General features: G+C 43.5%; 1 protein-coding gene across 2 annotated transcripts; it reads left to right on the top strand.

Moving 5' to 3' along the window:
• Positions 1 to 5,213: 5,213 nt before the first annotated feature.
• LOC118421328 (delta-type opioid receptor-like) lies at positions 5,214 to 25,017 on the top strand. 2 transcript variants are annotated; one of them, XM_035828578.1, is made up of 3 exons: positions 5,214 to 5,276; positions 9,673 to 9,789; positions 22,696 to 25,017. In XM_035828578.1, the coding sequence occupies exon 3, from the start codon at positions 22,708 to 22,710 to the stop codon at positions 23,929 to 23,931; it is 1,224 nt and encodes a 407-aa protein (XP_035684471.1). In that variant the 5' UTR covers positions 5,214 to 5,276; positions 9,673 to 9,789; positions 22,696 to 22,707; the 3' UTR covers positions 23,932 to 25,017. The 2 variants fall into 2 exon arrangements, with proteins under 2 accessions (XP_035684471.1, XP_035684472.1); XM_035828579.1 differs by lacking the exons at positions 5,214 to 5,276; positions 9,673 to 9,789 and adding an exon at positions 15,957 to 17,161.
• Positions 25,018 to 25,041: the final 24 nt, after the last annotated feature.

Here is a 25,041-nt window from a genome sequence, read left to right as displayed (position 1 = left end):
GTAATATTGTAAAATACCAGCTTCAAATAATGTCTTACAGATCACTCGGACATAACTATGTTCTATGTCCCTTCATGTTGGTCAAAAACATGTAATACTGTTGTGGATTCGTTGCCATAGCTAACGATCAACAGAGGAACTTTTGGAAAGTCTGGGTATTAAGTTTCCATGACTGACATAATATCATTACTACTTGAAGCCAGTGAAGATGTGGTGAATGACGTCATCAAGGCACGTGGGCAGAGTTTTCAGGTGCGGCCAGGGAGAAAGTTGCTCGAGGTCGTGGCTGGCCACAGCTGGAAGTCAAAGCTAAAACTCTTAATGGACGAGAGGAACAAACACATGTACATCAAAGGGTAATCTCATAAATACCAGGTTTTACAAAATGTCGCAAGGAATCCCCCTACTAGCATCTGTCCGACGTAAACGATTTCAAGCTGCTTAGCTCGAGTACATGTACAGTCTGGAATATCAAACTCAAAGTTAAAAAACAAAACTTAACGCTCTAGGTCTTCTATGGAAGTTTTTCTAAGTGTGTACACATCACAGTTTATTCAGTCTATCTTGATTTCTGACATTTAGTTGCGAATCCCCATACAGTAGAGAGACGCAGGTGTTGGATTTGGCCTCTCTGATGACAGCACTACGATCGAGCCAGAAATACAGCCGTGTATTATCAGAAATCACCGAAAGAAATATGTCTCCTTTTCATCTAATGACTCCCCGCGGGTAGCATATCTATTTCAAACGTCAACAGTGATTGGAACGCTTCGGAAATACTTAACTGCAAACGTCGTACATCGCTTTCTCTGGAATACCTTACGGGTCGGGAGATGAAGGTCGAAGGAAATGGTCCATACGTCTTCATCCGCGGCGAAGAATGTGCCACTTAAGGAGCCCGGAGTGAAGTCAGGCGAGAAACATCGCCAAGTCTATGTATATAGAAACATTGCAGTCATGGTCAAGTGTGGCGAATCAGTCCACAATTTTACAACAAAAGGAACTCTCTATATGTTGGGGGTGATTGAGAGTTTCCTTTGCTAATGGTGTGTCGTTTGCGCGTGGCGTTCTTTAGACCATTGCACAGAATTCCTCCCGGTGCTCGTGGTGGTTACGGGATTATGTAAGACTTAAAGGATTTCAGCAACATGGAAGTATACAAAGTACACTGTCAGCGTTAATTACAAAGCAACATATTCTCCTCTTTAGGATATTCTCCTCTTTAGGATTTATGCTTCACATGAGTGGTTTGAACAGACGCGGCAACATGTAGGGGGCTATCCACTAGAGGAAGTCATTTGAAACTTGTTACCATGGTCACAAATCAACATAGAACTGCATTTCAAAAGGAATCTTTTAGGTGGCAACAATTTGGTAACTTATTATCTCTCAACTTACCAATGAACCTTTTTGTTCTTTATTTTTCATTTATTGTCTATTTCATACAAATAGACAGTACATTAAAGCACAATTCATTCGGAATGTGCCGAAACCAATGTGGTCCTTCCTTGTGTTAATTGCTATTAAAGATATATATAGGTAATAGAAGAAAATAATAGATAGCTATGGATTACCCAGCATGTATTCATTCATTACGTTCGTCTACAAAAGTCCTTCCCTGTGCTCATCGGCTTTACAAATATATAACTAAAGGACAACTGATGAACATTCATTTAGCAGTGTCTGTTCGTTCGTAACGTTTTCGATTTTCCTGTCCTCGACCAATCGACCAACAGACAACATGTACGCTAGTGCACCTTTATCCGTGGGGCAACCTATATCCGTAGTTTAAAAAACCGTATTTGGGGCTATCAAGTCAAAGGACGGTGGTTTCAAGTTTTTTTCAAAATATAGCAGTTTGAACCCACTTTCTGTCGGCTTGATATGCTTAAATACGCTGCTTGTAAAAACAACACAGGTCAACCCGCAGATAAAGGTGACTTGCGTTATGCATTTTTGCCGTCCAATGCCGAATAAAAGTGTAGACTGAAGGTTTAACTCCGCGTGGCATGGCCTGTTGTCTGCCCGTCCAGTAATCCCCCCGGAACTATCCCCAAAACTCGATCCGTACACGTCCCGGAAAGGATGATTTATCCCGCTGGAGGATTACACTAGTTTGGACGAACCTGGCAGTTCCAAATGTTACATGTGCACAGACGCCTGCGGTGCAACTAGAAGTACGCTTTCCTAGGTTCAGGGCTACTCTCCAAGCAGAGGTTAGGTGATTCTGTCTGGCTTTCTATGCTGTCATGTTTTCTCCAGAAAACCTGACAAAATAAGAACCCAGGTCCCTGGCAAATACGCATTAAAAGATATTAGGAGTCTAACCTCTGCTTGGAGAACGTCAGGAGCCTAACCTCTGCTTGGAAGGTGCATGGATACAGCGGAACTTCTACTCTGAAAGTTGTCACGTGCACGTACGAGCACTTTAGAGCTAGGGGTGATCCCAACAACCGTATACTGCAGAGGTAGGGTTTTTAGGATTAGAGAAAGGTCAACGGAGAAGCCGAAAACTGCACCGATTTGTTACACCGCCAGACACCTTCGAACTAGAGTGAGGTGAATTTCACCCATAGAACAGGCGTATGGAAGTCCCCGTTCTGAAATGGGCATTTAAAACCGCTCCTCACTGCTGTACCGCCACGATAACTCCCACTACTCTGTCTTGTTGTGCATATCAATTTGGCATGGCATTTTCATCAATTTACTACTACTGTACAATTATAGGATTTAACTAAACAGCAACTGATCATGTGATTATGAATAAATGCACTGTGCCCACGTGACAACAAAACTGTTCTGCTATTTTAAGCAACACCAATTTCTCCGTAAATGATTTCATTAGGTTGGGGACGGCTGAACAACGAAGAGTAACATAACAACATTCTGTTACCTTCTTTAGGACAATAATGACTGGTCAACTTTGTACTGCAGCCAGGTGTCGCTGCTAACAATGCGGTCCCAAACGTAAATATTTGTCAAATCCAAACATTTTGCTTGTGCCTTTCTTTACCTTTGCGTTCTTTACCTTTGCGAACATTATTAGCAAAATGTTACCAAGACTCCCTCCTACACCTCAACTGAATAAAGATAATACTTGCTGGAGAGCACGACTGTACGGTTCATATACATATAATCCATCTCTGTTCACATGTGGAAGGTCGCGTGATGCTCTAACCCCAATGTGAGATAGTTACCACCGAGACCAACAGAGGGCAGAGCATCAAGTCGGGATCACACATGGGTTTCCCTAATGGGCGTCAAAGAATATTTCAAGATTCAATATTAGATTCAAAGGCCAAACCTTTTTCGTAATGTGATGAACACATCATATTATGCAACATCATGTCATGGCAACATCAGACACCCTTTTCTGCAAGGTCTGACCCCTGACCTCATCGTTGGACTGTGTAAGGGTCTTGAGAGGCTGGCGGGATGACATTGGGCTGCCATAAGTTCATAATGACTCCAGTCAAAGTTGACCAGAATATCGTCCAAGTGCTGAGAGCTTAAAGCTCTTAAGTAGTTTGGATGGTGTTAGACATGGGGGTAATAGGGATTTGGAATCTCACGGATACATGCGAAAATATCGCGTATCTAAAACCCCCTTTTCGGACAGAGTTAAGAGCATCTATCTGGTTACGTCTTCGTCAACACAAGTCCACCCCCACCTCAAATGGTTCCGCCTTGAAACGGAGGAAGATCTGAGAAGACTCTTCCAACCCGGCCTCAAGTCAAGTAGATCCACAGTAGCGCCGCCTCCTGTAATCTTCTATCCCAGTACGAGCTGGATTAGTGGGTAATACTTGTACATCCTACATGTATCTAACAGATTAAGGGAAACCGTAGGGCATCTGGTTGTAACTGCACCGATCCGACCTCAAATATTGACTGGATATTATTAGAAGTGACGGACGACTTCTCAGTGTCAAGAGTCACCCAGAACACGGTGGTGCGATCAACAACGCCAAGGTTGGTGTCCGGTTTGTTTTAAATATCTAAATATGCCGGTTCTTAACGACTTTGGCTACCAATATTCTACATTCGATAGCAGGCTGTCATTTGGGGCGTTGTTCCGTGTAGTTAGCTATCAGGCGGTTTATTGCGTAAGTCTACAAATCTTGAGAGATGTAAGAGTGTTTGAACGTTTTACGTCCGACAGATTGAATACGATACCCTCTGGAGCACACAACACACTCAACGGCTTACTTTAATGGTTCACTTTAATGCCACGCTAGCCAGCTGTCTTTTATTGAGGTTTATGGCTAATGCACGGTACAAAGTAGTTGCCATGGGCATTATAAGAACGTCAATTGCCGGCAAGCATCGCTGTCTCGCGGACCCGGGGTACAAACATCCCGAGCTTACAGCGTGGTGCTTGGCACATACTTCAGTGCCCTTGATCGTGATTAGTACTTTGAAGTGCTGGGTAATCAGAGGAAGAAATGGGGACATTTTGTACTTTGCGTATGGCTGTTGCCAGGGGAATGTCTCTGAGTGGTTGGTAGATCTATGACGTTAGTCTGTGTCATACATATCACTACGTAGTCCCTAGACATGTGCACATAATCTCCATTAAGCTTCTTCGGGTCATGAATTAAGTTTTTTCAACACTTAATCGGTTTGCATTCGAGAGTATTGTCTGTCATTTCGGGATAATGACTTAACTTTGAAAATGATTATCAGCTCAGCTTCTTCACTGACTCACGCAAGCGCATTTATGTTATTATACGTAATTATCCACTTCATCTTAATTCACAGTTTGTACGGAGGTCTAGGGTAACTTGTCTTCGAGGAGGCCTTGGCAACTTTACATGTGTGATCATTTTAAAGATTTCTTTGCCGAAAAAAATATGGTATTTGGTGTAATTTTCCAACACCGGCTTGAATTAGAATTTGCAGTAGACATATCACGACATAATTGCCTGACATTACGTGCCACGTGACAGCACCTGTAACAAACCCTGTACTTCACAGATTCCACCTGTTCGTTTATATACCAGCCTGAATTCTTCTTGCCAGAAACGTCAACGACATTGTTTTGCTGACGACTACCTCCTGTTTACGCACGACACGTTGGTTATGATTGAAACCATTGTATACGTTTGAAAGAGACTGTATCTATGACGTATGAGAAGATGATTGTGAACCTGGTAAGAACGGAAGCCCGGGGCAATAAAAGGCCCAGTCGTGAGCCTGATCCCGTAGTGTGAGTGAAGTTCGCATCGGCAGGAGCGGCTTGAGTCTTTCAGTGCACTGTAGAGACTGCTGTACCGGTGAGTTGTATTCTTGTTGCACTGACCCTGTATCTAGACCAACGTTCGACGGACGTCGACAGTTCGCATTCAGGTCATCGTTGCCACTGGCAAGTGCTGCCTTGGGCCGGTATCTGCTGTTCATTTCATTTCAAATTTTACCAGCATATACACACAATAGGACATAGACCTTTTCAGTTTTCAGGAGTTCCTAGGAACACTGATTAATTCAGGCAGGGGGACTTTGGTAAATTGCACTTTACATGTGTATTGTACATATAGTACATATCCTTGTCGTGGTCAACGGAAGATGATATTTGCGATGAATATAGGCAAACTGGAGTTAGACACACAGACGTTCATTCATGCCTAACTTAAATACATAGTGCCAAGTACAAAGTGGCTGTCGCGATTTGTACCGACTAGTGGAAATGACTATCAATTACTCTTCGCTTAGACTGTTTTAGATCCCATGATCAGTAGGAGATCGATGTTCCACAGGTCTGTTCCAGTTAGCATTTATATACATTTAGATGTTGCGAATATCCACAAGACTTGTTGCATGTATTTGGCAATGCTCTTAGCCACATGCTTAGGATGGTTTGCGAGTAGGATTTCACAGACAGCAACAGGCTTCGCTAGGAATTTGAGTCAGCGGCAAAAACATGTTTTTCATTAACTGTACGACTCAGGCAATACAATTGGACATCACTTCAACTTCCTCTGTACGTGTTTCTTACATAGCTGCTACCGAGTAATGCATCAGCAAAATATATCGAAGACTTGAAATAACCGGCGCAGAGATCATCTTCGCAAACAATGGTATTTCTTACGCCAAATAGCAATTACTCAAGCTACTGGATATAATTTTGGAAAGGATCAGATAGTTTTCAAAGGTATATTTAGTTGCTTGAGTAATTGCTATTTGGCGTATCTCACGACCTGGATGTTTAATCTTCATCGACTAATGGTTTTATTTATACGCAATATCTTTAAGCATTTTCATGGGCCTTTTTCGAACGAACTATCGTATTTTGCAAAGAAAACAACAGGCTTTTTGATATTCGTTTCACCGAGAACAAGAACCTATCCGAGGTACTCATTTTTAACCTGAGTGAAGTGAGGAAAGTCTTTGCCAAGGGCACAATATAGGTGACATGGCAGGTTTCGAATTCGGGACCTCTTGGGTCTGAGCCCAAAGCACTGTCGATTACGTCACACAATATCTCACTTTCGGTTGTCCCAAGCTTTGGTATAACGTTAAAACTATTCCTAGCACCAAATGTTCTAGTATCATGGTCACAAAGGAGCTATTTATTCATGGCGTATTTCAGATGCAGTGAGCCATATAACGGAAGGGAACATGATACATTTTAAAAAGGACAAATATTCAATTAACCTTCTGCGATTTTTCACGTACGACTAAGATAATTGTCGAAGGGGAGATCTAAATGTGTCCATGTATCCATGATATAACAATGGTACGTTTCATGTGACTGAAGGCCGAACATCTGATCGAAACACGTTCTGAAAAGAGTAATTTTCGCGTCGACTGTTCATCCCAAAGTCCCACCTACACCCATGTCTTATAATCTCTGCTCCGAGCAGGTTTGTAATAGTTTTGGGCTCTGCGGATGAAATTTCGATTTATACGCAAATTGGATGAATCAATTGTGTCTGAAAGCAATAAAGAAAGGATTTATAGAATACCTCGTGATATTTATGATTGCAGTGGTCTGGAAACAAAGTCGGGGCAGTTGGCAATGTTGGCTCTAATCAATTGGCCGTTTGTTGCCAAAATTGTATGCAATGGTCTAATACGATTGAATATTGTGTTATAGTGCGTTAAGTTTGTAAACCAACGTTTGTTGTTGTTTCGAGGACAACCGCTTAGCTTTAGAACTATGGCGCGCGGCGCCAAGGGTGACTTGGACAGACTAGAAAAACGACATGCCTCAAAGGCGAGTAAAGAGCGGAATTGAACCTAACCGTGTGCGCGCCCTCGGCCTGGGGAAACGGAATATCTTGCGTTGTTAGCGCGCTTTCTCAGACGATAATTCTTCTTGCGAGCAGATTTTTCCTATTTTCTTTCACCTTACTCGAACCTGTTGGTCTACTTTCAGACGATTGTTTCTTCCCACAGGCAGAACTCAGTACTCCAGAGTATCTTGTTCATGCAGTCTCTGCACATGTTACAGTTCCTCTCTATCTTGGGGGACTTTTCGCTTTAGTAGCAGATGCGTTTATTTAGTAGCAGATGCGCAGTAAAATGGACTGAAAGCTTGTTTCCAGATCGTAAGATACGGAGTGTACTTTTCGATCTTCCTATATTTTCTTAATTTTCTCACCCGTAATTTGGCCCAACAGGAGACACTGCTGTGGCGCTAAGACTATCTGACTGCCAAAGGATCACACACATACTGTTGATCCTTATAACAGTCTTTGCAATTTGTCGGGACATGACGATCTTGCCCAATAGTACAAACTAGGGCTGGGTACCGGTACAGCGTAGCGGTACAAAACCGGTTTTTCGTATTGGACCGGTCCAGAAAAACCGGACCTAAAAAAATTAGGTGGACCGGATGTTGGACCGATTACAAAATTAACAGATTATTTTATCAGGCATTCACACGTTTTAGCGCTTGTAGATGGAAGAAAATAACAAGAGTGAAGTAGAGTAGAGTTTATAATAATTTCTACCAAGTTTTACAGCCAATCGTACAGGTGCAGCTAGCGTTGTATGATTTTAAAACGCCAGTGTAAGTCTAATACACCACCAAACAGATTTCTTTCTAGTGAAATGGACCATTGGCATGAGTCATACTGTCGGGATCAGGTCCAGGTCCGGACCGTCGGAAACAGGTCCAGGTTCAGGTCCGGACCTGGACCTGATCCTTTGGACCTGAACCGGACCTGGCCCTAGTACAAACTATTATCGAGACTTGTTCTGCTTCGTAAAAACCCATGATTGATCAGTACACGGACACGAAAGTTCGACAGATCTTGACGCTGTATTCATGACCTCATAGGTCCATGCCATATGAGCATACAACTGAGAGAGTGTTATTCAATATCATATCATCATGCTACATGCATATGTAGGTCAATTTATATATAACTCTATCGAGAAACGAGATAGTTTTATACATTTCTGGCACTGTCATCAACACAACGTCCGATGTATTGGCATGTCTAGTTAGGTTTTTAGGTCGTTATCTGTTGTTATTCATAATAAGTACATCAGTTCTTTAGATATTGTCAGATATTAGCAATAGTTGAACTACCATGTACAACTATACCAGTCGTAAAATAAAGTTCGCTATCCCTCTGTAGGATGTTAAAGGTGTGAATGAGGCTTAAACTTTACGTCTAATCGTGTTTTTTTGGCGTTTTGCCTACAAACCTGGTCTCCCCCATGCCTCTCAACAAATGGTATAGTCGCATATTGACTTTGACTGCTGTATATTTTTACTCAGTCGTAATGTCAGGGAAATTTTCTTCCAACCGTAAAACAGAACTCATTCCTGGTTGTTATCGTAGAGGCGCATTTTTAAGGTCACTCCAGTCCACATTTCAGCTTGTGTTCATCAGTCTACATTTCTACAATCAGGCAATATGCACGAGTTCTTAGGAAATGATCACATTAGATTACTTGTATTCCGGGGGAAAAACGTAACCGTTACTTTACTGACGCACATTGGGGTTATTGGTTATGGTTAATGTCATGACCAAATTGCTGTAACTACTACAGAATGCCATTGTACTAAATCATCGTTATTCAGGCATGCATTATTGCCTAGTATGTTTTTAATGATGAAGAAAAGAAATATGTAATTTGCAGGCTCATATGTTGAACACACTAATTGGTATATGAAAAAAAAACGTGTTCAAAACCAAGAGCGGCGCGAAGATAAGTTCTATGATTAAAGTTAAGAGGACGAGTGATACAGAAGTTGCGTCAGCTGTATCAATGATGGACAGATCTCGTGCGTCGTCAGTATAAGGGTGCGCATGTTTCAAACATGTCGTTTCTATGACGTCTTCTATTTCGACGTCGTGCTTGCCTCCCACGCTTAAGACGCAAATGAGTTCTTAAGATCCGTAAACAAGTTGCACGGAAAAGACTTAAAAGTTAGAGCTGCCCTTTCAGCTTTCGTTCGGCACTTTTGCCAGAGTTAATGAAAATTGAGGTGGCAATGCTGACGTATAAGCTATGGGCGCCACAGAGTCGTTTGGTAATGAAACTTGGTGCCCGCCGCCGTGCCGACAGCATTCTCGGGTCAAGTGTAATAACGATAATGTGGTTATACAATATCTGTTGGGATTCCTAAAGATGTTTCTAAGTAATGAGGGTCATGCCTATTGGAGGGAGTAATTGAACATGATGATTTACTAACTGAATCATGTCATTTTGCAGAGGACGTCATCTGATACCATCTCCCCACTCTTCCCTGGTGATACAGCCGGCCTGGGTTCGTCAAAGAAGACTTCAGACGTGTCAAGTGAGGAGAGGTGCCCAGATTGTCTTTTGTTGGTAAGTACCAGTAGAAGTCGTTTCCTTGGCTACAGTGTTCGTCAAGCTATTGCAGGTCTTTGATAAGTGACATGGAACTAATGGTTGGTCCAGAAATATCCCCTCATTTGACGGTTACTTGGAGGAAACGCAGACCCTAATCTATCAGCTTCACGCCTTCGGCTGTAATTTCGTCACATCCAGTCACCTGTTAAGTCCTCTCGGCCAGGGAGAGACAGAAAAGATTGCAGCCGGCCGAACGATGAAGATATATCACAACCTGTCAGGAGATTACAGAGTCTCCGCTTTTCGGCAGTCCCGCTATCAAGAAAAAGCCCGCGGGAGGGAGCTTTTAATTCCCACTTAAAACAAACGATCGATTCTCGGATTCAATGCGTCTAACTTGTCGGCATTTTGAGGCAGCCTTAAGAAGAATTGTGGTCATGTTTTTCCCCTTAAATCTTCCATCAGTCACACCTCATTACCAGAACAAATTGCCAGGCTGAAGTGTATGGGCTTAAATGTACCAAGATGATGCAGCAAGGTCGGGAGAGCGGACCTGTATAATGGCATCGATTCTTCTCCCTGCCGCCAGGTAACGAGACCTGGTAATCAAGGAGATATTCAGCTAGATCGCCTATTTGTGTCCACCTACAATACTTAAGCTCCATGTGGCTGTAATCGCTTATTTTATCTTCCCTTTTTTAAAGCCCCTATTTCACTTCACGGCGATCTCGCTAGCTGCGATCTCACTGCGACCTGAAATAGATTTTTGTAACCATTGGTTCATAATTGAAATACCGTGAAAATTTTAAAAGTAGGGCTGAAAAGACAACAAAACAAATCAAGCGTACAGTAAAAGATTCAAGTATGAAATTCGTTGAGCGCTCTGTCAAAGTTTAAGTCACGTTGCCGCTGCAGTGAGATCGCCGCCTTAGTTGAATTGGAATGGGGTTTAACTCCGGTATTTCGTCAAGTTCAAATCATCACGGTGTTGCTTGCCTGACTTTGAATGTTTTCATTATCTACCCACCGCATCACGCAGTTAAGTCCGCTAGAATCAGTCAATCGGACAATATGTGCAGCTTACTTGCCCCAAGGTCAAGTGGAATATAGGCGGACCCAGTATCGGGAGGAATCTCACAGGGTCACAAAGTTCCATTACCTGGAACTCCCTGGGGCATTCCGCAATGGCCGTTCTCGCTGATGCTTGTGTTGATAGGGGACTCAACTTTTGTTTGGACGAAAAATGACATCTACATTGTTGATTTTGCGGTCTTTCTCAGTACAAATGGACCAAATATCACTCAGGCATGGCATTTATCAAAACAGATGAGTTTCCTTACTAATGTTGTTTCGTAGTTCGATCTGTTGTTAAAATTTGTTCATCAATGATGCCGCCTATTGATTTTTTTGTCTTTCTGTGTGAGTGTAACTTTAGTCAGAACTGACCGGGTTCCAGGGACAACACAGATGCAGAACCGGAAATCTATCTTTCGGTTATTCTCTTCCTAGGATTATGAGCCCTCCAAAGCGTGGGTGCAACCCTTAGATGGAATATGTCAGAGATGACCATTAAGCTAACAACCCAAATGTTCAGACGTTCCGAACTTGAATATCTGCACGTGTGGGGGCGGTTGTTCTGGAGCCGGTGAAGGCCATATGTCACATCCAACTTCGTATAAACTTGGTTAATTGTTTAGTCTTTGCCCCCATTATCCACGCGCGTGTCGGAACGAATCAGACGATACGGAGGACAATGACGCATGAACTAGTGCAGAGGTGGATTTCCCATTACGTTCATGGTAAACTTGCACCTGCCTAAGTTACATAGCAACCATGAAAAGGAAGAGGAGACCAGGTAAGACATGGTGCTGAGAATCAGAATTTACTTGTATACCTTTGCGCCAGGAGGTCCCTTTATCTTAAAAACTTAGTCACAAAATAAATGTATGAATGAATTTTATTGCTCAACAATCGCACAAGGTACAATGAATGGCAACCAATAACAACTAATAACTAAATAGACAATTGTACAACGAGGCTACATACATAACAACAAAATATCATTGATAACAGTACATTTATGTATGTACGTATTGATGATTTGGTCTGTGAAAAGTTCTCTCAAAAGGAACAAAATACAGAAGACATGTACAACACAATATCAGAATTGTTCATTCAAGCCTTCATCAAAGACAGTGTCGTAAGACTAAGAATAATCTGCTGAAGCTGCCGGAGGACAATACTTACAGTAAGGCCAAGTAGTAAGATTAAAACATATCTTCTTACTCATTAATGCTCTACGGTAATCCTACGAGCTCATTCCGCACGCTGCTTAGCTGCCTCTATGGGAGTCCTCTCGTTAACTCCCCCCTTCATCCGCACATCATGGCCACGTTAAACCAATTGACCAGAAACAGAACAGCCATTCGATTACATAAAATGTTCATTACAAAAACTTTATGTCCGCCGTAAGTCGTTTGTACGAGCCATTACAAGGTCCACATAGCCTACGGCAATGCCTTGAAGCATTACGGGAATCTCTGGAAATATTGTCCTTTGTCCTAATTCTACTCAGCTGTCTTCCCTGAAAGTTCAGGCAAAATGTTCATTTGGTTACACAACCACGTCTCAGCACAAAGTTAGCATCGAGTTAGGTCGAGAAATAGAAAGAATAATGTAGGAAATGCAGCAAGGTCAGAAAGGTTGCTCTGATGCCACACCTGAAAGCTGATGGAGTTAATGGCATCCGGCTTACTGTTTAAAGGGGTTCGATAGGGCAACGTGCAAGGGCAGCCACTTAATCACCGAGCAGTAGGCCGAAAATTTTACCTTATCTCGTACAGAAACGTGTAGAAGTCACACCAAGGTGACAGCCCTTACCTCCAACGTTCAATATAAATGTCAGTAATGGTAATGAGCAAGTATCTACCATGCTTGACATCTCTCTCACCAGCTGAACATTGCCTGAAGAGGACGCGAGGTGAATCACGATCAGATCATCGGGACCACAAGGATCCCTCGAGCACCACACACAGGTGAATTCTCCATCTCAAAGCTTTTAGAGTCAGCGACTGGTTGTAATGACTGGGGGAATCCTTTTCTACAAATTGTTTTGAAGGTTCGACAAATGATGGCGTATCGCCATTAAATTTGATTTCACCAGATTTCACCAAAATTGATCGCTTAAGCCTCCCGTTGCTTTAATATTTAACAGTTTGTCTGCTCTATCTCTTCGTCGTCGCCGTCTTAATGCCTATCTAAAAGCTTACAGAGTTATAATAGTTTAATGACTATATGTTTAAAGGATGAGATGGATTGTGATGTGTTCTTAACGTAAACCATGAAGTATTCAAGGGGTTATGCATTCGGCTTCACTTTCACTCCTCATGATCTGTTCACATGAAGCCGGCTGGAAACAGTGAAAGTTGACTGTGAAGAAAATATGCGAGAAGGTCATAGACACACATGTAGAAACTGCCGTCACCTTAGTTCAAAGGACAACTACATTTCTTTGCGGAGGAATGGCACCAAAACCTGCCAATGACAGATAAGTCCAAACTTGTCCATGAAGTCACAATGGGTCATTGGCAACGCTGTATGAATGTAATATTCATACATTCACTCGTCACGAAATCCACTACCAGCTTTTGGGAAGTTTTCAGGAAAGCGTGCAAAGTATACTGTATACTAGAGCGCAATATTTCTTCATTGGTAGCTAGGATGCGGTTGGTAGGTAGGTAGGCTAGTTAGTGTTTGGTAGAAATGGGTTGGTTGGGTTGAGGTGTGGTTAGTTGATAAGTTACTTTAACTTAACCATATACATACTTTAACTGGCCACACCTAGGGCAATCGTCGTCCTTGGCGACGAATGGCAGCTTCCTGATCTTTTTGATTCGGCCTAATCGGTAGTAGTCGGTCCCTAACGCTCACCTCAGTGCTTAACGATAGCGCCCTGACAGGTGATAACTGTCCACCTATCTGCTAAGTTGACTAGGGCAGACATGAAACAAAAAACTATAACCACCACATAGCGGGATAGAACAGTTGAGGATGGGGATCTATCAGGCCATCCGGACAACAAAGATGTATCACCCATCATGTGAGTGTGAAAATCGATATTCACACAGCTTCCTTGGCCTGCGATGTAGGACTAACCGGTACAAAGAGCCAGTAACAGGAACAATACCACTGGGCGGGTTATCAGGTCAGTCGTGTAAGCACAACCCCTTTTCTGAGAGGATCAATGAACCAACTGTTTTATTGATGAGTGGTCTTGAGAGGTCTCCTTCGGGAAATGGTATGTGAACTCGGTCAGTCATATTGTTTCAATATAGATTGGCCCAACGTGCACTACTGTGGCCTTTTAGGAACTTCTAGGGCTCCAGTTTATAAAGGCCAGTCAGTGATGCTCCATTTGCTTTGGTCTCCAGTGTGTAAAAACGTCCCGTGCGTTTCCTATAACCTGTATGTTAATTTCCAATCAGTTTAGTGCGTCTCTCATACACTTGCTGGGACTAGAAATATGGGGAGTCAATCCGATCTCCTGTGACCAGGCATCCTTCATCCTTGCTTAGGTGTACATTTCAATAATCACGGAGGTTCCACAGTCCATTACGGCAGATTATCCGGTGCATCGAGCCGCTCGGAGGGACCCCAGAAGGCAAGGCAAGGTAAGAGGTCAGTCACCTCTTGCCACCGGCTACTTCATCACAAGGTCAATGACCGAAGGTCTTCGTTTAATCGCTCGTATAGATCCAATGCATGCAGTACCAAGTGGCACATAGGGCAGCAAGTTTCATTGGTGTTTCAGTAGCAGGGCATATTCTATAGGAAGGAATTGCTAGTCCTTCTCTTGGTGTTTCAGTAGCAGGGTATATTTTATAGGGAGGGGTTGCTAGCCCTTCCCTTTTAATGTGCTTTTGACACATCCTCGAACACTGCGGGAGGACCCCCATTTAACGTCCCTTCCGAAAGACGGGTCCAGCCCCGAGACCCAAGGTACCAACTGTGAGGCTCCTACCAGTTGAGACCTACCAAAGATACACCCCTAACCGACGGACGACACGTTGTTATTGCCTCCATGAAATGTCATGGAGGTTATATCTTACCCTGTGTTTGTCTGTGTGCGTATCTGTGTGTTAACAAAATAACACAAGACCGGCTTGGTGAATTGGTTTCATACTTGGTGTGTTGGTGCAGTGTGATGAAAGCTGGAAATTATTAGATTTTGAGCCTCCTAGCGGCTTCTCTTGGTACTGCAGCGCAACTTTCGGTTTTGCTATCTCGTGTTCTGAACAAGCTATGGTCACGATTTTTATGTTTTATCATTATTACGTGTAGACAGTTGCTCCTGCTAGAATGTCCCGGTCTATACAGACATGGTTTTTATCACCATGGATGGATTGCAACTGGCTAGATGGTAAGCCCCAACTGTCTTTCACAGCCGAACCCATAAAATAAGATAAAATATGTGCTTGCGTTTGTTTTCTTCTACATGTAGAAATAGCGAGCACAAAGGATTACATGTGCAATAGCTGTCATGTTTTATGTTCCCTGAACATCGAAATTACAAATTTGGCAAAGAATAACACTAGATCGAATCTGCTTTACACTAACCAGGGGCAAGGTAAAACCATTACTTCATAGATAGTTTCAATAAGTTTCACTTTCTGGGATGTCAGCCAATATCACACCCGTAAAATCGCACATGCGACAGATTTCCACATAACAGTAACAACTAACACTATCTAGACGTATTGTTACTTTAAACTTCACTCGTCCTGCTTCTTACTTTTGCAAATGTATGGCAATTTGGCTCCGCAGCGTTTGTTACCTCTTCCTACTATAGCAGGATTGCGTGAGTCATAAAGGTAACATATATTTCTTATCCTCTCGACAGGCCTTTTATTTAGACTTCCTTGTGATGCAAATGTGGATGTCCCCGTAGCTCAACTGGTAGCAGCCTCTCTGTTGAGCTACTGGTTCCAGTTGGTCGGTAACTGGGAGAGCCCGGTTGAATCCTGGGTATGGTATCTCAGTTAGGGTTGCAGCCATCTTTGGGAAGGGACATAAATCAGAGACCCGTATTCGAGGACGTGTCTCGAGCACGTTTAAGGCGTTAAAACCCTTCCCTGTACAAAATATATGGTGTTATTAAAACAGCAAGGGAACATGCTGACCCAAGTGTCAGTAGGTACGAACGAACAAACGAATATCTCGTTCGATCGAACAACTTTGATGCAAGTATATATATATGACTTGTCCTTCCTGAGTATAAAGTTCCATCGTTGCAACGCATTCCTGGTCACGTCCATTGACTGGCATACACCCAGACTCTTCAGATCAGTCAATGACTAATCGAGTTGAGGGAGGAAAAAATGTTTTTCAGTGAGCAAATCCTAATGATATACGTTACAAAGCCCCTTTACATCCTATCCATGCAGCCTCTTGAGAAATTGCAAAAGAACAGCACACTCCGAAAAACGTGCCGACTGTTTCCTGACATCCTCTCCAGGTGGGCTTCGCTAGGTAACATGACGTAATGCCGAACGTCGCAAACCTCATCTGCATAATCAGTCAGGATATACGTATCAAGTTTCTTTTGAGAGGGGATGAAAGGAAGGTGGATTAGAGGACAGGATGTTTTTCAAAGGCATGGAAGGGACCGACGTTTCAAGAACGGAGCTGCTATCGGCAAGTGTACTTTTAATCAGCTTTAAGACGTCAGCATCTAACCAACTTCAAGGTGGGTCCCTGGCACTTGTGATATCTAATAAGAACACATTTTACTCTGCCCAATGGTGCCACGGTGATATAGACCGCTCGTTGGGAATTATCATGTTATTAAACCTGGATACCAGACAGTGGGTTTGATCCACTCATACCGGGGAGGATCCCTACTGTACTCTCCACCCCTACGCATGCATGCAACTCCCCAGTAGGTCCCTTAAAACTAGAGTCCGTCAATGTCTAAAATGACAATTATTTCATTTCGTTAGAAAATGTAAAATCACTTCAGTTGACTTAAATGCAAATAACTTGACATCTGTTGGCGCAGCTTCTACATTATTGCTCGCAGTGACAGGTGTGTTTTTGGTAGTCAGCACCTGTCTTATCTTACAAGTGCACATTCCACCACGATGTCCCATAATAGCATGTTACATGCAGACCGCTCATTGCGAACAATTGTCCACAATTCAGCACAGCACGTCCGTGCCACAAGCGATTCGGAGATGAAAAATGTCCCTGATACAGGAGGAGTTCCACTGTGCAGTTGATGAGTTGAACCGTGAAATCTTCAAACAATGTACCTGGGCACGTTTTCTTGCCTACCGTGTGATCAATAAAGACTGTTCTTGTCACATAACGACGTTATCATCTTACACAGGTAGGGAAGGTTCTCCCGGGAGCTATCTACATATGCAGGGTGCTCTTTGTGTTAAATGCCTGATGTATTCTTCTGAATGCTAAGTCTTTGTAGTTCTGACACCGTGAGGCATGAACGTTATAACCGCGCTTCCAATGACCGTGCATTAATCAAGCCATACTAGTTGTCGACCTTGACTTTGTTTTGCTCGCGTTGAAATGGAACAAAGCAAGCTTGATGAAAATTGACTACGTCCAATCGCTATCATCACTCGAAATAACAAAGTTTGGCTCGACATCCGTTGGTGAACGATCTACATCATTTTGCAGTGACCAATGTTGGCATCAAGCACTCTTTAACACCCACGACTTCGTAGGTCAGCATCATTCCTTATTCTCTTAATCTTACCATCAATATTCCACTGCGCTGAAATGGTTTTGGGGTGCTTTCGGATTGCACCTATATGTCTCAGCTATAGTGCCATTGGTATGATCTTTTATGGCCCTATAATGTTTATGATATACAATTACCCCGACTACTGCACGGCAGCTGCATGTTGGTGCTTATATATGAGCACAATGGGCGCGTCGCTTGATCGTCCATTTCCTTTTCTGTCTTTCCACTTCTACGCACTAGTCTCTACCATACCGACTATCCTGGCTATTATAGGAAGAATAATTTGCCTGGGGAGTTTGGCGAGAGTTTTGCTACCAGAGGAATTGGCCGGCCGCGCAGGGGAAACATTAACCTAAACGTGGACTGACTGCCCTTGCCAATTTCCCGATATTTTGCCGAATTCTACGATCCCCGCACCACTGTAGGAAGGTTGGTGTAGTCTATCGATACCGCACCACTTTTCCCCCACAGTTCCCACGCTTGGTCGGGCATCATTATATAGTTCCATGCTCTTTAAGAAGCTACACTGTCTCACTCATGTTGTCCATCAGCGCTTACAGTGCGGTAATTATGACCAAGATTTTCACAACCGTTCTTCCAAAAGAAAAAAACAGCCCATTCGGTTACCATTTTTGTGAATGCAGCGAATGGTCAGAATAGCGCCTAATGTGAGGGGGGTATAAATGCGCAGTTGGCGTTCGTGTTGTTGCTATTTAGGCTATGAATCCAGGAGACAAGCCATGGCAAGATCTGCTTGGGGATTAGCTATTTGGGTTATAATGCCAGGCGTTGCGAACGTTTTGTATTTTTGATACGGCTGCATTTATGTAGCCCCTGATACAGTAAAAAAAATTCCCAACTTGTATGGATATAGAAACTTTCTAAGTGACACACGTGTAAATTTTATAACATATATCATCTGCAAGTTGTATTCTACATTGCTTCAAATCGTTCCTTCAAATTTGTAGAGGAAACACAACATCTTAAAAGTTTTTTTTTCAACAATGACCAATGTACGTGCCTTGAAAAGGAACCTGTGTGTCACGTACGAGATAAGAGTGAAAAGTAGAAGTGGAAGTGCGGGGGCGGCAACAAGAAGCGATGGAAGCATGTTTTACAGGTAGTAATAGCCAGCCAGGTCGTCTGCATACCGAGTCGGCCATCCAGAGCTTCTGCTTTGTTCCCATTAGTCCTGCTTTGGAAGTCTCTTTGAGAGAACGGGGTGTTCCTTTGGGAACCTGCTTTTAGTTTTGTTGAAGCAATTTTCTTTGACTCGTCCTACAGACTACAACTTAGTGTGTCACATTATAGGCCACAACCTAAGCAATATTATCCCGAGTCAAGGTTGTAAAACTTCAATCATCAAAGTCAATTTTTGGCACCTTTCTACGTAAGATGAAGCAACTCTTCCAGTCCATAACAACATTTAAGGAGCAAATATTCGATGCCGCAGTGGCGTGAGGGCGCCGTAAATATTTAGGGAATCCTAGCGCGGCTTGTTTCTGCACCGTTTTTAACCGCTCAAAATTTGAAATAATGATTTAAATGCGGAAATATAGTGCAGTAGATATCAATTTCATACATACTGCCTCATTCAGAATATTTCCACTTTTAACGCTCTTATATTATCCAGGTTGCCTTTTATGATGCGTAGTGGTGAGCTTTGTCTCAACAGTATGCCTTAAAAGGCAGAGCTAGATTAAAACGTAACAATCGATCAATACTGTGCGACTTCGAGCACGTTGAACCCTAGTGAACATAGTCGTTTCCGAAGTTCGGTTTATATCTAAAAAATATCAGACACTGCGTTGTGGTATAGACACATTGGATGGCAACATGCCATTGAATTCGCAAAAGGCTAGAGAGTTACTATCAATGCTAATAGAGCATACAATAGCGGATGAGCCAGTTGCTACGTGCGGTTTGGGACGTTAGCCACGTTATTACACATGACCTGCATGGCAAAGGACACGTACATTGTGTCAGGCAAAATTTGGTAATGGCTAAGCTCATAAATGTTATAAAGTCATCCTAGCAAATCGACGCAGACCAACTCAAAACTGGACCAGAGCAGATGAGAGGGAAGGAAAGTGACTGGTTACATGAATAACCTTTATTGTGGGAGATGAAAGTCGTGCCATACCAGTTTATGTGCATGAATGACAACAGGTATCCAGTCGAGGGATCCTTTCTGTACAACTGCTGTAATTTGTGTGACAATGGCGTTGCAGCTTTTGAAAACCACAGGCTTGACCCTTGTTCTTTGTTGATCTTGGTTAATGCATATGGATATGCTATATGCAGATATGCTTATCTTATGCATTAATTCACTTGATGATGGAGAAGACAAATACGGAGTACCATACGTGTTGGGAGGGGGGCAGAGGATAGCATGACTCAACGACATGTGTACCACATCTTTTTCTTCATCAAAGAGGTCTGCGTTGTTTTTATTCCTAGGGCAAATTTTTGGACACACGGTGATATCTTGTGAGAAACTTTTTATTTCTGATACCGCCCTAAAGTGTCGCTACAGGGAAATCTCTGTTCTTGTGGAGCTTAATCATCCAGATGAATGCAGAAGGTGGCAGAGACAGATAGCGTAGGAGTAACTGAAGAATAACAGCCCTTCTGGAGATAGAGTACACCTGGATTAACCTGCCGATTTCCATCCTAAGTCTGAAGAATTACGTACATTAGGACGGTTCAAGCTCAGCGCCGATGTCATGCGTACGGGTTCAATGCGATTGGTTACAAGTTTAGCCTTCTTCCAGGTCGCATGTAGGGCTGACGTCAGAGTTGCGTTGCGCAGTACAGTGCCCAAAATGGGAGGTGTGACTTAAAATCCTTGAAAATCCTTTTTTTTTCCTTGAAAATTTTTGTCCAATCTGGAGACTTTTTCAGTTAGAAGGGACAGGTAGGGCCTAATCTTTCCTGTTTGGGTCAAAATTTGTTCAGTTTAGCAGTTTAGCTGGTGTCAGGACAGGTTTGAGTTACAGGGTGCTACCCGGTGTATCAGGAGGGAACAGGGGTCAAAGGTGAGGTTTCTTTCATAGGGTGAGCTTTTCTCGGAGAATGAGGCGAACAACCCCGTGTTTTCTTTGAATGTTTATAAACTAGACCCAAGTGGCTTTCTGGTGGAGAAGAATTATTAAGATTGAAATATGGGTTAGTACTTTTTTTAAGCCTTCATTCAGTGTATTATAACATGCTTGCCAATGGACAGCCCTAACTTCGATGTCTGACCTGTAGATTGCTTCAGCTTCCGACCATGGGTATCTGCCAGTATGATGAAAAGCGTCTAAAGCATTGGTTCACCCACATGTACACCTCAACAGGTGTCAATTTACAGTCGTAATGCTGCATCTAATGTAGCCGTCGAGACATGGACACCATACACGACCTCAGGCAACCCCAGTTCTGAAACAAATCACCACGATATACAGTTTCAAGGACTCATTAACCCATGGAGTAGAGCCGGCAGCCTTTTCTCTCTAAAAGCCACCTGTAAGACTCCCCCAGGAGTCCACTTATCAGGTAGCCATATTCGTCCATAACGAATACTGGTCCTCATCAAGGGACTTTGTTCTTATCGCTCTCCCAGCATACCCAATGGCCAGCGCGGGAGGGTTTTGTCTTCCAGGGACAATTGCAACACGCTTCCGCGTGGACACGGTACCATATTACGACTGGAGGCTACAGGTGGGAGTTGTGGTGGGAGTTCCCCTCGTTTATCATCCGTGCAAAGATCTGAAATGTTGCGGTCAGTGCTCCCACGCGTATTCGCATTACTGTTTAATGATTCATCAACAAGTTGATACTTCTTTAGACAACGTGACATTTTCTGGACCTTCCTGTTTTCTGGGACGCGGTGGAGGTCGGCTTGGGTTTTGATGATAGCCAGGGATAACTAAGGTGACAGATACAAACGAGCGGGTCGAAAATATCGACAGAAACTGTGGATGTGTGCAGCTGGAGTCTAAGGTGAACAATGTAAAGCATCTCCGTGAGGAAATACGTGAGCCCACAGAATTTTAGTCCGTTTTGCCTTGAAAGAGGTCTTATCTTTTTCCAACTCTCAAATTTAAAAGAACAATTTACAACCTTTAGACTGGAATAGGTTCGATCAGATGTGTACATATAGCAGGGCAACCACAGTAATCTCGAAGATTGTATCATTGAGGATTAGAGGGAAACTTGAATAGTTTTTAGGTTGCCCCGTAGTTTGCCGCCCTGTCTCTGATTTCGAGGTGGAATGTGTCAGGAAGACGGAGCCGCCAGGAAACCTTACGACTGTCCGTCCCAAGATCCACTTGGAGATTACATCAAGACCGCAAATGCCCGCACACGCAGAAGGATGAAAGAGACACTGACGCGAGGCGTCCATCAAAGCGTGGATTAGGGTGATTCCAGTACATGCTATTTTCTCGCCATCTCTATCTTCATCAACTACGGATCTGTGTCGAGCACAATAAGCCCGAAATCTGGGACATGGGGCAGCCGGATTTGAATAATCGAACAATCCTTCTTAGTTTCAAGGTTATCTCCTTAGTTTCCAATTCAAGAGGGGATGGATGTCTTTGTGATTACATATCAACACGTGCACTGATCGTCCCTAATGTACCGACGGATTACTCAACTTTGGAACTTGTGTTGCTGAGATAGCCCGCACGCTTTGGGTACGTTATCTCCCCTGCTGATATGGATGGCAGTGGTGCGTGTGGAATATTGAGTAGACAGTGAAGGTAGCATGACGAATGACCCTGACAACCACTAAGGATCTGGATTGTCTCGGGACCGGCATCTAAAAGTGCGGCAATCCTGATGACTCTTCATGGCTTACATGGGCGCGACCGAATCCTTCAGTAGAAGGTCAAGAGACAAATATCACCGTCCGTTTCAAGACCCTTCAACGAAGCTCCATTAACTATTTTTACTCAACTACCCTCTAAGACTGACATAGAAAATGCTACGTGCGTAACTTGCTATCAAACTGTAAAATGTCCCGTGTGTTTACATATTAGTTAGCTGTCCTTCTGACCTCATTGCTGTATCATGATCAAAGAACCTTCGTTTGAAGATCTTACATCCCTGATGATGAATCCTTTGGATTGTACCACGTCTATAACGTTTTTTCTTCCTCTTGTGTTCCACTACAGAACAAATAAACCATGATGTCCACGAGCAGCGCAACTCAGGAAGCCACGGACGGTCTTGTCAACATCTTCAGTGACAACATTACTTCTGCTCCGGAATCAAACATGACCAACGCAACGTTACAGCTGCCGTTCATCAAGAACAGTCAGATCATCTTCTCCTGCTTCGAACTGTTTCTAGCGGCGATAGGCACGGTCGCCAACCTTGTCGTCGTGTACACGATTGCTCGGAATCGAAAGATGAAGACGGTGCCAAACGTTTTCGTGCTGAACTTAGCGATTGCAGACTTTATTTATTGCAGCATGTTCCTCCCGTTCTGGGACACCGCCAACTTGTCCGTCCATGGGTGGATCTACGGAAGACCGATGTGTAACGTGGTGGTGGCGGTCTGCAACATCAGCGTCAACTCCAGCATCTTGTTCTTGACGGCCATGAGCATCGAGAGGTACCGCGCGGTGGCGGACCCCATCGGGCACGTACAGCGCCAGTCTCTGAAGAAGACCTGGCTCATCAGCGGGGCGATTTGGGTTGCCGCTGTCCTCATGAGCCTGCCGTTTGCCGTGTTCACAACGACAAAAAACACGAACATTGGTGGCATCATCCACACAACTTGCCAGCCTGAGGCGCCTGGCAACATGGACTTCTGGCAATACAACCTGTTGATCTCCATGTGGCGCTTCCTGGCATGGTTCGCTGTTCCTCTGCTGATCATCACGCCTTTATATGCTCTCCTCTTCAAGAAACTGCGCAATGAGGGCGTGTTACTCCACATCGGGAGGGAGACGATCCAGTCTCGGAACCGCGTCACGAGGATGGTTGCAGTCGTCGTCTTCATCTTCATCCTGTCCTGGCTCCCCTTCCATGTCTACAACCTGGTCATCTTCTTCAGTCCCAAAACGGGAACCTACCCCGAAGCCGTTAATTACCTGGTCGCCGCACTATCGTCGGCAAATTCGACTGTTAATCCCTTTCTATACGCGCTACTCGGAGAGAAGTTCCGCATCTATACACGGAAGGCGCTGCTAAGCTGCTGCCCGTGCGAAAACTCCGACCCTCTGACGACAACCACGGAGGCCGTTGTCGCCAAGTGTAGATCTCACAAGAGAGCGAAGACCTGGTACCCACGGGCTAACTGGAACAGGGGAAACGACTCGGTCAAGTTCAGCTCAGAACGTGACCCAAAGGATTACAAGGACTACAGTGAGTTAAAGCCGATCCGTCGGCATAAGTCGTTCTGAGCAGTCATGAACAAATGCTGTTCGACGATACAGACAAGTATTGACTACTGAGTAAGCATATCTAAGACTAAGTTCACAAGTTGGGTTCCAGGAACTTGATGTGAACTACGCTGTTTTCAGCTGCAGCTCTCGACTTATTGTAAAAATGACTCTGCTTAGACCAGGAAAGTCGAACGCAAGAAAGTCCAACTTCTGATGTACCCTAGTAAATACTCATGGACGTGCAGGTCTCCATTGGGCACCTGATAATTATCGCATCAGCTGTATTTTGTAAGATGAGATGTCCAAGACATCAACAGAAATTCGTATATGGTACACTATGTACAGAGAGCCAAGCTATGAACAGCACTTAAGTCAAATGGAACATGAAATGTCGAGATCTATATGTAGAAATTATAAATTATGTGTTAAAACAGACATACTTGAGGTCGGTAGAAACCGTTAAATACTTTTCGGAAATCAAGTGCGTGGTGTCGATACCATGATATCTCCACGTTAGATGTTGCAATGTTGTCTGTCAGTGTAAAGTAACGTGTTCACGTACATGTAGGTACGTGTTTATCATAAAATGGTGCTTGCATTGTTCTTTTCATGGTACTCTCAAGTCTACAGAATGACCGAGCTTTTAGCAATAATTGTACATGTCATCTGGCCAGCATCCGGCACTCACTACAGCGCGCCGTAGGAATGCCCAAATGGGTAGGACTATGGAGTTATGCAAAAAAAGGTGGATCGGGTCTGACCATGTTAGGTAATTACAAAACATAAATGGAGGACACTTTCAAAGTTATCCTACTATTACAAAGTCTAAACGAGGTACGATCGTCATGGGGCGTAGGCTTTTAATGGGGTGCGTCGCTACATTTTAGACAGACATGTCACGTTGAAGTCTTTTAGGGTAATGTTCTCTCGTGAACGCCATTTGTCTCTGGGGAAAAATGGTCACGATGCATGGCTTTCATCTGTAATGGGGTTGGAAAAGCGAGAAACTTTTAAAAAGTATATTTCTACCTTGCTGTAAAGCGTGCTTGTTGAGACTGTACTTTGCTCAAAATGTGCAAATAAAAGAAATTGTAAGACTTTCTCGTTTCTGTCCTGTATACGTATCTC

This window comes from Branchiostoma floridae, chromosome 8, assembly GCF_000003815.2.
Source record: "Branchiostoma floridae strain S238N-H82 chromosome 8, Bfl_VNyyK, whole genome shotgun sequence".
Taxonomy (NCBI): domain Eukaryota; kingdom Metazoa; phylum Chordata; class Leptocardii; order Amphioxiformes; family Branchiostomatidae; genus Branchiostoma; species Branchiostoma floridae.
The sequence above is the reverse complement of the archived record's forward strand: the minus strand, read 5'-3'. Positions and strand labels throughout refer to the sequence as shown.

Bases quoted from the DNA above. Each gene is read 5' to 3' on its own strand.
- LOC118421328 (XM_035828578.1), top strand. From the start codon at position 22,708: ATGATGTCCACGAGCAGCGCAACTCAGGAAGCCACGGACGGTCTTGTC.